General features: G+C 39.2%; 1 protein-coding gene and 1 long non-coding RNA gene across 4 annotated transcripts in view; one reads left to right on the top strand and one right to left on the bottom strand.

The window, feature by feature from the left end:
* Positions 1-664: 664 nt before the first annotated feature.
* FAM172A (family with sequence similarity 172 member A) overlaps positions 665-15,219 on the bottom strand; it is a 490,654-nt gene continuing 476,099 nt past the window's right edge. For all 3 annotated transcript variants that reach the window (XM_032275175.1, XM_032276154.1, XM_032275926.1), the window contains one exon: positions 665-4,368. In XM_032275175.1, coding sequence (XP_032131066.1) covers positions 4,226-4,368 — 143 coding nt within the window. In that variant the 3' untranslated portion in view covers positions 665-4,225. The remainder of the gene's footprint in view (positions 4,369-15,219) is intronic.
* On the top strand, positions 6,512-12,471 carry LOC116550622. The gene is made up of 3 exons (XR_004268518.1): positions 6,512-6,522; positions 10,021-10,028; positions 12,257-12,471. It is a non-coding gene; the product is annotated as an uncharacterized LOC116550622 (long non-coding RNA).

The raw sequence follows: 15,219 nt of genomic DNA, 5'->3' as shown, positions 1-15,219 counted from the left end.
ACTGATGAAATCTGAGAAGGCTCATGTCAGACCACTGACTGCTAAAGACATCACTACCTGAAAGATCAGTGGTGTGAAACTTTAAAAACATCGATCCAAATGAATCAATTAAATCAACATTCATCCCTCCTAAGTGTGTGGTTTAAAACTATCATTGTTGCTTTTTTTTAAAAAAAAAAACCTTACATAGATTTTGAGATAAATGCTGGAATGCTTTGATGGCTACTTCTATTCTCGAATCTCCGTTAATCGACTTTGTGCTATTTCCCTCTTTTCAACATCTTCCACTTGGTGTACATTCTTTACTTTTAGTACAGTGCATGACAGTTGCAATGCTTTAAATCTAAAACCGCCTAACAAAGCTGATGCTTTAGGTAGGGTAGCTTTAAGCTCTGTGAAGTGTTGATTAAAAACCCTTTCCCAGACTCAAACTGATCTTTTTGGAGATTAATAGAATATTAGATAAAAGGAAGACGAACAATTCAAGAGACTCCCACTCAGTCATTCTATACAAGGAAGGAAGGAAAGTATTCAATTTTTGAAAGGGAGTACCTCCTGGAGTCTTTTATTTTATATTATTACAGCCACTAATAAGTAATCATAAAATAACCACCACCATCATCCCCCTTTTTGCCACCCATATTTCAATGATGAGAATGTCTCATTTATTTAAAGACATTTATTTTTCTCCACAGAGGCATGTGGAAAGTTTTTGAGAAATTTTTACACTTTCTGTAGTAGTAGTCTTTCTTAAATGAATTAGGATTACAGACACCAACAGGATCCTGTCAGTTTACAGTAAAAAATATGACTGTAACAAGAGACACAACGTGTTTGGATTGGAACTGCAAAAAACCCAGGGAAGCAAACAAAATCTAACTTATTAGTGTGGATAATTAGTTAACATATCTCTAAAAGGAGCTAAAGGTTTTAAGAAAGGAATAGCTGTAAAAGAAATGTTATTTTCATACTGAACACAGTACATCAAGAACCTACATACACGAACTTGGGGGCAACTTAATCTCACCAGACTCCTCTTGGAAAACACGTTTATTTATGGCATATTCAAGTTTATTTCATAAAACAATAGTTTAATGACAGATTGTTCAGGTTTCCTTGCTAAGGAGATATTTTAGATATTAAAAACAACTGTCTTATAAATGTTAGCTTTGTAAAAGGTGCAAGCCAAATAATAACTCAACTGAAGTTAGGATATTACCTTACAGCAATAAGAACAGAAATAAAAAGTAGCCATAAGGTTTAAAATATTGATGGATGCTGTCTCATCCTTCCTTTTATGTTTTTGCTTAAAAAAAAATCTCTATACAGTTGGTGAATAAGGGAACTTCTGAGAAAGAATAATACACCACTGTTGTTGGTAAAAAATTGTTTTTATTTTAAAATGGAAATATATAGGAAAAGCTTGTGCTTTCCTTTTTATCTGTTTTCACATAAACAATAATAATGCAATCCAGGTGAAAGCACAAGGCAGAAACCGGAGAAAAGAACAGTTATTACAAGTACATGGTCTTCTTTTCAAATATCCATGAAAACGTTTAACAACTGGATGGCTAGGTACCTCAGAAAGCTCCAAAGCAATAATCTGGCCTTTAAGTTTCGACAGGACTATTTTGAATCTTAGACTTATCAGTCATTCCTTTCCTATTCTACTTGTTCTAAGAATTAAGTATATAATTAAATAAAAAGCCCACATCCTGACTTTAAATCTCCACTCTCCTAAAAACCTGTTTGAGAAAACAAAAATGGGGAAGATCAGAGCAAAAATATTGTTAACACTGGCCACCCTCAGGCAGGTGGGCTACTACCAACTGCTGGTTGTTACTCCACGAAAATAGAGGTGAACAGTATTATTACATTTATATCAACAAACCCATAATCAACAGGTTAAAAAAATCCTACATTACAAAGAATCGGATCACTTACCAGTTGGTGGTCTAAAATGGTTTGCCCAGCTCCCTCTGGGCTGCTACAGCTCAGATTCACAAGCAGAAATTACATTTACACAACTTAAGTTTGCAAATAGCTCTCTATAGATAGTTAAACAAGGCCTAACCATCCAGTAGTTTTAAAGTATTAGAGGCAATTAAATAGTGATTTATTCTAGCTAAAGGTTTAAAAAGAGGAGAGATGATTTGAGAGAAGGAATAGGAGTGATTTGGTTTATAACTGAGTATATTTATTTTGCTCTGATTCAGGTGAAGAAGCTTCACAAATTTAGCATTGCACAAGTGTTTTTTTTAATGTTATAAAATGGTTTCCTGTGAACATTTTCATATACTGATAACACGACACAATATAACACCTTGAAAAATATATTCAATCCACATCAATTCTTGAATTTCTCACTGGAAGATGACATTATTTTACACAGTTCACCACTACTTCTAAAATAGTAAAGATCAGATAAAAAGGGTCAATATCATAGACAAATGTGCTTCACGTTGTTGAGGCTTACTCATTTTAAGTCATCCACTAGCTGAATAAAATGATTTTTCCTCCTATAGTTGATTCTGCTTAAATAACACCAAAAGATATGCAGACATGACTACTGAAAACAGATCACTTTGTCATCATTAAAACTATAGAACTAATGAATGTACTTGTATGTCAAACACAGCAATGAGATATTAACAGTTTTTAAACTTGTTGAAATTGGTTCACAATATAAAAACATTTATGCACGAGGTGGCTGATTTTAAGTTACTTTTCTGAGGCATTAGACAGTTCTAAGTCATTTTGGGTACATAAGGCAGGCATATTAGTTGTTGCATACACTTTAAAAAAGGATGAAAATATTAAATTCAGGTTCTCATGTATTAGAAACAATCTTTACTAGATAATTAAATTTGTCAAATAATTAAAAAATAATGTGAAAATTTAATATTTTAATCAAAAGTCAGCAAAACCTTAACATCTCTTGTATTTCACAGTGTTGGCCACATCTTCGCTGGAATAAAATACTTAATTGTTAAAATTGTAGGGCTAAACCCTACAGAGGAAGTGGAGTGCTAAAAATTATACCATTGGACTGAGAGAAGAAATTATTTCACACCAAGTCTTTCTCTTCTTGTTAAAGCAGGAAACTAAAAGGATCATTTTAGTCCCACCTAGCCTTTCAGAAGAAAAAGGCTGCAGAGCACACAGGTTTAGTTTCTTGATGACAATAAAAAAATTCTATCCCTAGAAGAGCCTAACTCCAGGAAAGCTCAGAATAGATCATTCTGGAAAGGATTAACAACAATCTTTCTCCACAGAGAGATTTGAAAAGCAAAACTTAAGTGTGTTACATCTAAATTACAGTGCCACTCAGTACACATTATGTATTTAAAAAGTAAAGTCAATTCCAGCGACAACAGTTGGAAATTCCACTGAAAATGGGACTTTACACACCTACAATTAAAAGATCTGCCCATCATTGTTTTGGTTTTAAGTCTTTTCTGAAATCAGAAACTTGTGTAAACTCTCACAATCAGCTGGCAAAAGGATTTTCAGCAGTAATGCGGATTCAGTACTTTATAGATTTTTATGCAAAGTTTTTTCTTTTTTTTCTCTGGTCCCTAAAGGAAAACAGGGAGAGAACAATTTACTCTCCCCAAATTACCTGCTACATCATTGCATTCATGTTCTGAATTTGAAATTGGCTTGGGGTGTGTGTGCAGAACTTCCTAAAAAAAAAAAAAAAGAGAGGGGTAATAAGATGTCCTCAGGGAAAAACCTATTTAAAATGGAAATCTGAAGTCTGGAATAAAAGTTTGCTCTGGTTGAGAGCGGGGAAAGATGGACATGATTAAAGAGGGGGAAGCAGCAGCGGCTGCGCTGCGGCGGGCGCTAGGACCGCGCCGACGCCGCTCGCCCCGCAGCGCCCGCGCGGACTCCGTCAGGGCAATTAGAGCCACGCCGGCCGCGCCAGGCAGGGCGCTGTCAGCCTTAATCTGAGCGCTGACGGGCAGCGCTCGGGCAGCGCTCAGCCCGCGCTCAGCCCGCAGGAAGCACAACCAGTGAACCCATATTGCTTTGACAGTTGCACTCATCTAGAAATAATGCAAAACGCTATTTAGATGTATATATCACGACCCTGTGCTCTGGGAAGAAAACAACCTAATGAGGGGCTGGGAGTCCGCTCGACGACAAAAGCAGTGAGGAGGCGTGCGGGTGCGTGCGTCGGGGCGGCTCCCGGCGGCCTCCCCCGTCGCGCTCGCTCCTCTTACAGCTCTTCGTGCTTGAGGCGGTGCGAGCGGCGCGTCACAGCTGGCTTCAGGGAGCTGGTCTTGGCCTCTGAGGCTTCGGTAAAGAATTTGAAAATAGATGGGAAGCTTTTCCAGGAAGTTAGCTCATGACGGTCGGTGCCTGCAAAGAACCACACATTCGGTTACCAGGTGGCCAAGCGCCGCCGGACGCGGAGAGGGCTGCGAGGGCCAGGCCGAGCCCCGGCTCCCAGCCTCCCCTGCCCCGCCCCGGCCACCCGCGTCCCGCCCCTCAGCCAGGGCTCCCGCCCCCCAGCCAGGGTTCCCGCCCCCTCGCGGGCGCGCGCCCCCGCCTCTCAGGGCACACCTAAGGCTGCGGGGTCACTTGCCCCCGGGCTCAGAGGAACGCAGACTTCGCTATCCGCGGCTTCCGGGCGTCTCCGGCCTGAGTACCCATCCCTCTCCCGACGCGGGGACGCGGCTCGGAGCTGTCCCGGGGTAGCCCGAGGCGCGGTCGGGCACCCCGGGGCCTCCGCCCCTCTGGGCCAATGGAGGCGCTGGGCGGGAAGGGCCACTCCCTCTCCCGCCGGGAAACCACCCACCTCCCGAGACTCGGCGCGCGCGGAGATTGGTTTCCCCTGCGCGCGGGATCGGCTCCCACCCACCCCACAACGCCCGTTTCCTTGCTTCCCAAGGGTGGGAGGGAGGATTTTTCTCGCCGCTCCCGGAAGCTATGCTGTTAGACACGATTACCTCAGCTAGGTCACTAGGACCAAATCATACGGGACGCTTAACGAAGGACCGCATTCAAAAAGAATGATGCCTTGCAGTGTCCTAGCAGGCGACATTTTTACAGATTTTAAGGGGTAAATTTAGAACAGCTTTAAAAAAAAAAAAAGGTTTCAAAGCAGTGACTACTAAAAGAGCATCTAGGCCTCCCATTTTGTCAGGAGGAATTCAACTTAGAAAATGCAGGTTAGTTGCCAATTTATGGGGTTATTTTATTTTACTACAGCTTCTCTCTGTGGTTTCGATGTACTACTAATGTACAGCATTTTTCAAATCAAATCGACCTTCAGTTTAATACAGGCAGCAGATAACACGGATGCAGGCATAACAACAGATGAGGAAATACATTTATCTATTTTTGACTCCCTGTGATGGCTTATGTAGCATTTTACAAGTGGCTTCGTACCTGAGCACTTTTTAAAATTAAAAATTAAAATAATTAGAAAGACTTCCATGAAATAATGAGTGACTAGCTTTTAAACAGTTGAAATCTCTTCCTAGATCACTCAATTATGTAGAGAGATACCGCTTGGAAGTCGCCGGATTCAGGGCCTCTGTCTGATACTTTAACATTGTTAATGATAATTCTTTAGTCTGTAATAGTAGGTCATTGCTATGGTTACTCTACAATGGTGCAACACTTTGCTTTCCCCTTCAGCTATTCGCTGAGACCTGGTAACCACATTTGTTGCCTAGCAACAGTTTTGTGACAGTATCACAATCTAGGAGTTACAACAATAAGGATGCTAAGGCTGCGGTGGCCAGAGAGCAGAAAGCTACAGTCTGTGCCTGTGACTTAGCTGTGGGAGCTGGCCCTACTAGAGAACCCCTCTCTTTATCGGTGCTCTCCAGAGGATTCTCTGTGTCCTCCTTTCCTCTGCAGATTGGCTTCATGAACCTGAATTTGAAACTAAGACCCAGTATTAAAGTCATATCCCCCAATGCTACTTATTCAGACAAAAATGAGGTCATTTCTTTATCTGCTTACTCATTTTGGGCAAAATTCATTGTTATTCAATAGGAAGGAGGGATGAGTGTAGGTTTATCTTGGTAAATCCTCAAGTGCTGGCTGGATTTTGACAATTCTTAATAGAATTCTTGGGGAAAAATTATATATATACATCTGCCTGCATCAATAGGTGCATAAGACATAAAATCTACATATTATTACATTTTTAATGATTTATTCAAATGACAATCTTAAAGGATTCTTTTGAATTTGGAAGTATTTATATTTTCCAAACCTAAGTGAGCAATTCTACATATGCTCAGACATGCCTACTTTAAATGATATTTGTGGGTATATCCAGGAGGAGCAGTTTCTGGATAGGTTTATCGAATGTGTGTGTCTATTCTACAGTGTTTGCAACCCTAGTTTCACTTCAGTAGTAACTACTCAGTTGCACTTATAATGGTAAGATATTTTAAAATCAATTCTAATTCCTTTTGAAAGACCATTCTCAGATGCATACTATATGACAACACCCACCTCCAAATACAATAAGCCAAAAAAAAAAAAAAAAAAGGTGTTAATTGTCTCCTTTCCTTCCCATTTCCCAAGCTTCCAGCCACATTTGGCATTTCCCCCATAGTGATCACACTTACACCTACTAGTGTTACCAAGGCTATGATCAATTTGTAAGCTTTCTCAGGGAATTCCCCTCATAATTCCTCCCATCCCTTGAAAACCAATTCAATCTATGAATCTAGAGGGACCTACGGAGTCAATGGTCTGAAGCAATTTTAACTCCTTTATTTCTTCTTTACTGGTGACAATCCTTTTGAAGGATGAACAGATTTCCCTGGTGATAAAATCACTACAAAAGCTTTTTTTAGTTTTAGCTTTTGATGACTCTCTGCTTGATTAGTCCTGGACTGAAAAGACCAGAGTCCCTGAGATAACGGAATACTTGCATTGGCTCTCAACATTTATTCTTATAATTTAAGAATATAAATAATGAGAGTGTGTGCTTCTGTCAGAGGAAGGGAAATTGCTAGGAGTAAAGGTAATAAGGTAGGTTAGCAACTACTCATAGAGAATGGGGTGGAGGGGAGAGAATTCTCCCTAAACTAAGGAATGACAACATGAATATGTAATACAAAAATATCTTTTCTAAATTTTTGGAAGTAGATTTGGAATAATTTTAAAAATATAATTTGGAGGTTGAATAACTGCACATCTATCTGGGACTGCAGATATACATTTCAAGAATATGTTTAGACATCATTTTCAAAAATTTAGGGCCAAAGTTGAATGAAAATATTTACAAGTCAGTATGAAACTATCCACAACAATGCTCAGTAAATGGAAACTTTTGAGAGCTACTACTTAAAAAATGCATCACTTTAGGGGACATTAAGTGGGGTGCTTTTTATTCCATCAGTACAGAAACTCTAGACCACTACATTATCTGTTCACATAAGCATATAAAAGGTGGAAGTTTAGTCAAAAAGCAGCCATTTATTAATAAAATGCAATGATGTAGAAGTCACAGGGAAACTAGTTTATTTGGGACTATCTTTGTTATTTGAAGGAGATAAACATGGTTTTATAGTCAGGGCCTAGTCTTTTCACTACCACCACTTTACCCTTATCAAAAGTCTCCACTTTTCAAACCCATACTTTTCCTAATTTAGAGAGGCTCACAAAATATAGGGAGTAAAAGGTTTTTTCACATTAAATATCTGTCAAGTTCTCGAGGAATGATTTTGGTATCATTTTTGAATGGCAGGCTTGGTCTAATTAGATAATTCACCTTTGGCGTGAATTCAGTTTCCTAGTCTATGAAATCAATTCACTATAAAAGTAAAATGTAGCCAGGCACAGTGGCCCATGCCTGTAATCCTAGCACTTTGGGAGGCCAAGGTGGGCAGATCACGTGGTAAGGAGTTTGAGACTATCCTGACCAACATGGTGAAATCTTGTCTCTACTAAAAATACAAAAATTAGTCTGGTATGGTGGCACATGCCTGTAATCTCAGCTACTCAGGAGGCTGAGGCAGGGGAGTCGCTTGAACTCAGGAGGTGGAGGTTGCCATGAGCCAAGATTGTGCCACTGCACTCCAGCCTGGGGAACAGAGTGAGACTCCATCTCAAAAAAAAAAAAAAAAAAAGTAAAATGTAAAAGATCATAGTGCTTCATTATAAAAAAATACCTTTGCTCAGTTTCAATCAGTGGTTCTTAATGGAGATGATAATGGCCTCTGGAAGCATTTTGGAAATTTGTAGGGATATTTTTGGTGGTCAAGATGACTGGAAGGTGTTTTTGGCATTTATTGGGAGAAGGTCAAGGATAGTGGATATCCTGTAATTTGCAAGGTAGTACAGAATTGTTCTGCATCCCACATGATTTTCAAATGTTCAGCAGCTATTCTTGTAGTTGAAAACCTGTTTATAATTATATGGATTAGAATTGAAATGTTTTACAGATAATCTTAAAATACTTTTTGCATGATTTTAATATACACTGACTTTTCCGGGAATACAACTACCACATAAGTTGAAAGAGTTGTGCATTTTATGTTTTTCAGAATCTTACCAAGAGTGGTTTACCCTATGAAAAAAAATCTCGTAACTGATGGCACCATGCCCATGGTACTTGAGTTGCCAATAAGCATACCTGTATCAGCCCACATTTGTAGCTGTCAAATTCATGATGATTCCATGTATAGGACCAAGTATCTGACTACTTCATTATATCTTTTCATATAGATTTACCTGAGCACTTTAAATATTGAAATACATATTATTTTTATTATGAATTACTTTTATTCCTTCTACATGTTAACTAGACCATTACAAAGATTTAACAGTTTCATAAGCAGGTTAGATTATGTTACCTGTAGAATTTATTTCAGGATACTAAAAGCACTGCATAATATTTGTTATAGTAGGAGGTAATCAAATGCCAGCTTAAATAAAAATGAATGTTTAATTCTTTCTTACTATATTAGAGATTAATTCTTCCAATAATCTGAACCCTACTCTAGCTATCTCTTTTATCCTGTACAGAGTAGAAAATACCTATTTTTCATTTTTCATATGTTTCTTCCACAAATGCCATTTGTCAATGATGTTATTCATTGTGAAATGGCCAAAAGGCAGGGGATCTTCCAATTAAAATGCCATCCTGAATATTTATCCTTGACTTATCACTTGTTTTAAAAAATGATTGTGTAGCAAATTTCAAAGGAATGAGGCAAAAGTGGTCAAAAGGATTAGAAACTTTAAGAATCAAGAATGAGACTATAAATCAGATAAGAAAGATCAAACTGCTAAAACTTGTCATTTGTTTTCCCAAAAGACTACATATTTAAGAAAAAGTGCCTCGTAATGGAACTGACAAAGAGGGAGGCTATATTCATGCAATAGCATTTAGAAAAAAGTGGTTGAAAACAGTACTGAGAGTGGAATAGCAAAGAATAGGATAAGAGAGATAAAAACATTACTATATCTTCTGTTTTATCTATTCCCCTTACTTCTGTCTATGAATGACTCTGATTCAAGTGTTTCTTATAAATCAATCCTGCCCATACTCCTCTTTACTTGATCTTAGTGCTTAGAAGTATTTTTGTGGGGGTAGGGGCAAAAAGTATATAAAAATATGCTACTGAGTTAGCAGCCAAAATCCTGATGTTTTCTTTGGCAGATGTATATCATTCTGTAGCTGTACCTCATTTTATGCAGTAGATGTCTTAAAAGGTTATATGGGAATATAATTTCTGTTAATGAAATCTATTTTTAAATGAAGACATGGGCTATTTACCTTTTCAGTGAATCCCTTAATAAGGTGAATGATTTTCTGGTAAAGCAAATAATCATTCTTCAAAGGATATCACACACACATGCACACACACATACTAATCAGATTTGCCAGAGGTAACGTTTACTGGTAAACAGTAAACAGACTGAAGAACAATCTGAGTGTAGAGTAACTTATTACCAAAAAGATAATTTAGAAGAATTTCTTCATCTGCCATTCAGTCTTATAATTATTGCTAGTCACTTTATCTTACGTGGTCCTAGACCAAAAGGTAATGGAATACAGGCATACCTTGAAGACATTGTGGGTTTGGTTACACCCTCCCCCCATAAAGTGAATGGTGTAATTAGGTGAATCACACATTTTTTGGTTTCACAGTGGATATAAAAGTTATGTTTACACTATGCGGCAGTCTACTAAGTGTGCAAAAGCATATGTCTGAAAAGACACTGTATATAGCTGCATTAAAACATGCTTTTTATTGCTAAAAATGCTAATCATCTGAATCTTTAGCAAGTTGCAATTGTTTTGCTGGTGGAAGGTCTTGCCTCCGTGTTGATGACTGCTGACTGATCAGAGTGGTGGTTGCTAAAGATCAAGGTGGTTGTGGTAATTTCTTAAAATAAGACTGACATAGTTTGCTGCATTGATTGAGCCTTTCATGTAAGAGTTCCCTGTAGCATGTAATGTTTGACAGCATTTTACCAACAGTAGAACTTCTTTCAAAATTGGAGTCAATTCTTTCAAACCTTGCCATTGTTTTATCAACTAAGTTTATGCTATATTCAAAATTCTTTGTTGTCATTTCAACAATGTTTACAGCACCTTCACTAGGAGTACATTTCATCTCAAGAAACCACATTCTTTGCTCTTCCATAAGAAACAGCTCACCTCTTAAAGTCTGATCATGAGATTGTAGCAATTCAGCCACATTGTCAGGCTCCAATTCTAATTCTGGTTCTTTTGCTATTTCTACCACACATTTAATGAAATCTCGAACCCCTCAAACAGGTCCATCCATGAGTGCTGGAATCAACTTCTTCCAAACTGTTGTTCATATTGATATTCTGACCTCTTCCCATGAATCACAAATGTTCTTAATGGAAGCTAGAATGGTGAATCTTTTCCAGAAGGCTCTCAATTAACTGTACTGAGATCCATCAGAGGAATCATTATCTCTGGCAGCTACAGCCTTATAAAATGTATTTCTAAAATAATGAGACTTGAAAGTTGAAACAACTCCTTGGTCCATGGGCTGCAGAGTGGATGTTGTGTTAGCAGGAATGAAAACAACATGAATTTTCTTGTACATCTCCATCAGAACTCTTGGGTAACCAAGTGTACTATCAAGGAGTGATAATATTTTGAAAGGATTTTTTTTTTTTCCTGAGCAGTAGGTCTCAACAGTGGGCTTAAAATATTCACTACCCTATGCTGTAAACAAATGTGCTGTCATCTAGACTCTGTTGTTCCACTTATAGAGTGCAGGCACAGTAGATGTAGCATAATTTTTAAGGCCCTAGGATTTTTAAAGTGGTAAATGAGTATTGGCTTCAACTTAAAATCATCAGCTTCATTAGCACCTAAGAAGAGAGTTAGCTGTCCTTTGAAGCTTTGGAGTCAGGCATTAACTTACCTTCTCTAGCTATGAAAGTCCTAGATGGCATCTTCTTCCAACAGATTACTCATCTACATTGAAAATCTGTTGTTTAGTGTAGCCACTTTCATCAATGGTCTAAGCTAGATCTTCTGGATAACATGCTACAGCTTATACAGCAGTACTTGCTGCTTCACCTTTTAATTTTATGTTCTGGAGATGGCTTCTTTCCTTAAATATCATGAATCAACCTCTGCTAGCTTCCAACTTTTCTTCTGGAGTTTTCTCACCTCTCAGCCTTCACAGAACTGAAGAAAGTGGGGGACTTATTCTGGATTAAGCTTTGGCTTAAGGGAATGTTATGGCTTGTTTGGTCTTCTGTGCAGACCACTCAAACTTTCTGCAGATGAGCAATAAGATTGTTTTGCTTTTTTATCATTCAGTATTCACTGGGATAGCACTTTTAATTTCCTTCAAAAACTTTTTCCTTGCATTCACAACTTTGTCAACTGTTTTGCAAGAGGCCTACCTTTCAGCCTGTCTTGGCTTTTGACACTCCTTCCTCACTAAGCTTAATCAAGAGGCCATTGTATGGTTATGAATTGGCCTAATTTCAACATTGTGTCTCATGGAATAGGGAGGCCTGAGGAGAGGGTGAGAGACAGGAGAATGGCCAGTCCAATGATACACTACAGTTGTCAAACAATTTTGCCGTCTTCTATGGGCATGATTCTTAGTGCACCAAAATAATTATAATATTAACATCAAAGACCACAGATAATTACAACAGATATAAAAACAAAGAAAAGATCTGAAATAGTGTAAGAATTGCAAAATGTGACATAGAGACATAAAGTGAGCACATGCTGATTTTCTTTTTTTTTTGAAATGACTGTTAACAGACTTGCTTGACACAGGGTTGCTACAAATCTTCAATTTGTAAAAAATGCAATATCTACACAGTGTGATAAAGTTAAGATCAATAAAACAAGGTAAGCCTGTAATTTTGACAATCTACACATAATTTACACCCTAGGGTTTGGCTTAGAATAGGGAATATCAATTGTTCATCTTTGCATATGAAAGACCACTTTTTTATATCTTTGTTTCAGGGAGATAAAACCCAAACTTGTGCCCATACCTTCTCACCCTGTCCCCCACAAAAGAATACATTTTTAAAGAAAAAGGTAAAGAATAAACTTTGTAAATTATCATGATAAACGAGGCAGGAAACTAAAAATATATGAAACACATTAATATTAACAGGATATTTCTATGATATTTTCAAAATGACAAGGCTTGATTTTAAAAATTGATCTTTAACAAGAAAAAGAAACATGGGCAATTCGGAAGTAATGAAGACCCTGTCAATATAGTTATGTTGATAATAACAGGTAAGGGAATTCTTGAGAAAATCTAATATATAAAAATCAGTAGGTCTGTAATATGCATTATTGAGTACCAGTGGGATTAACTAATGAACTTATGAGCTTACCAGCAGTTATTTTTAGAAAGCTATAAAAAATCGGGGAAATATCAGAGCACTGAAAAATGATGTCCCTTCTAAAAAGAAATACAATATAACTATTAAAATTTATTTTAAAATGAATTCTACAGCTTCTGAGAACAATATTCTTTTTGAAAAAATGAAATACACAGTTACTTATATTTGAAGAGGGAAGGGCTTCTAATGGATAACCTCCCAGTTAGAAGGGACAAGTAGGAGCCGGCCACACTGGGAGTAGTGAATGGGACAGGGTGGGGTGTGTACTGAGATTGTGTAAGGAAAATGCCAAGTGCAGCTCAGAAAACACGTTGCAATGTCTTGTTGAATTATCTGTGTAAGATACAAGCAAGTCTCTTTCCATTGCCAACACAGTTGCAAGCCCTTTAAAGTTGAGATTGTGTTGCAACTGTAAAGGCAAGAAGTCAAGTTTGACCAAAGATAATAGGCTGAAAGACACATAATCAGCAGTGGAGACTTCTGGGTCTTTTGCAGCTTTTGGCACAACCTATTGTTTCCTCTAGCTCCTTTTCTGCCAAGTACTTCTCATCTGATGAAGTGTAGGGTTGGTACAAGAGGGCAAAGCAGGGGTGCAGTAGAACTTGGGGCAGTTTAAGACTCAGGGAGGGAGATCCAAGATGGTGGAATAGGAACAGCTGTGGAGTGCAGTTCCCAGTGAAAAGAACGCAGAGGGTGAGTGATCACCGCATTTCCAAACAAGTTTTTACTGCCCACAGACCAGGAGATTCCCAAGCTGAAAAGTGCCACGAGTTTCTACCACGGCTGTTTCAGCTGGTGCTGTTGGTCTCCGCACAAAAACTTGCACAAATCCAGGCAGCTGTTTCAACAGGTGCCTGGGACACCTGGGAGACAGAGCCGCCCATTCAACTGAAAAAAAAAGGGGGCTAAAACAGGGAGCCAGGTGATGTGGCTCAGTGGGTCCCACCCCCCACAAAGACCAGCAATCTAAAATGCTCTGGATTGAGAGTTTCACAGCAAGTGCAGCTGAACCAGCACAGTCCAGCTCAGTGAGGGGAAGGGCATCAGCCATTACTGAGGCAGACCATCATTACTGAGGCAGTTCTAACAGGAAGTTCACACAGCAGCTAGGCAGAGCCCACAGCAGCTCATTAACACCTCTGCTGGCAGACTGTGGCTAGACTACCACCTTGCTGGGAAGGGCATCTCTGACAAAAGGCAGCAGCATGTCAGGAACTTATAAATAAAGCCCCACCTTCCCAGGACAGAGCACCTGGGGAAAAAGTAGTTCATGAGTTCCACTGCAGCAAACTTAAATGTACCAGCCCAGAGCTCTGAACGGGAACGACAGAGCTCCCAGCTCAGCAACATGAACTACTATAAGGGACAGACTGTCTCTTCAAGCAGCTCCCTGAACCCTGTATATCCAAAGAGACACCTGGTAAAGGAGAGCTCAGGCTGACATCTGGTGGGTATCCTTCTGGGACGAAGATAATAGAAGAAGAAACTGGCAGCAACCCTTACTGTTCTTCAGCCCCTGTGGATGATCCCCAGGCAAGCAGGGTCTGGAGTGGACCTCTAGCAGGCCTACAGCAGTGAGGCCTGACTGTTAGAAGGAAAACTAAAAAACAGAAAGAAATAACTTCAACATCAACAAAGAAGGACGGCCACTCAAAGATCCCATCCGAAAAACTAAAAAGGCCACAGGTAGAAAAATCCACAAAGATGGGAAGAAACCAGTGCAAAAAGAATGAAAACACCAAAAACCAGAATGCCTCTCCTCCTCCAAGGGATCACAACTCCACACCAGGAAGGGAACAAAGCTGGATGGAGAATGAGTCTCATGAACTGACAGAAACAGGCTTCAGAAGGTGGGTAATAAGAAACTTCTCTGAGCTAAAAGAACACGTTCTAATCCAATGCAAAGAAACTACGAACCTTTAAAAAAGGTTAGACGAAGTGTTAACGAGAATAAACAGCTTAGAGAAGAATATAAATATGGTGGTAGAAGGCCGGGTGCGGTGGCTCAAGCCTGTAATCCCAGCACTTTGGGAGGCCGAGGCGGGTGGATCACGAGGTCAAGAGATCGAGACCATCCTGGTCAACATGGTGAAACCCCATCTCTACTAAAAATACAAAACATTAGCAGGGCATGGTGGCGCGTGCCTGTAATCCCAGCTACTGAGGAGGCTGAGGCAGGAGAATTGCCTGAACCCAGGAGGCGGAGGTTGCGGTGAGCCGAGATCCCGCCATTGCATTCCAGCCTGGGTAACAAGAGTGAAACTCCGTCTCAAAAAAAAAAAAAAAAAAAAAATAAGGTGGTAGAGCTGAAAAACACAACAAAAGAACTTCACGAAGCATACACAACTTTCAGTAGCCAAA

The sequence above is a fragment of the Sapajus apella genome, unplaced genomic scaffold (genome assembly GCF_009761245.1).
Source record: "Sapajus apella isolate SASKATOON/1434 unplaced genomic scaffold, GSC_monkey_1.0 scaffold1, whole genome shotgun sequence".
NCBI classification, from domain to species: Eukaryota; Metazoa; Chordata; class Mammalia; order Primates; family Cebidae; genus Sapajus; species Sapajus apella.
The sequence above is the reverse complement of the archived record's forward strand: the minus strand, read 5'-3'. Positions and strand labels throughout refer to the sequence as shown.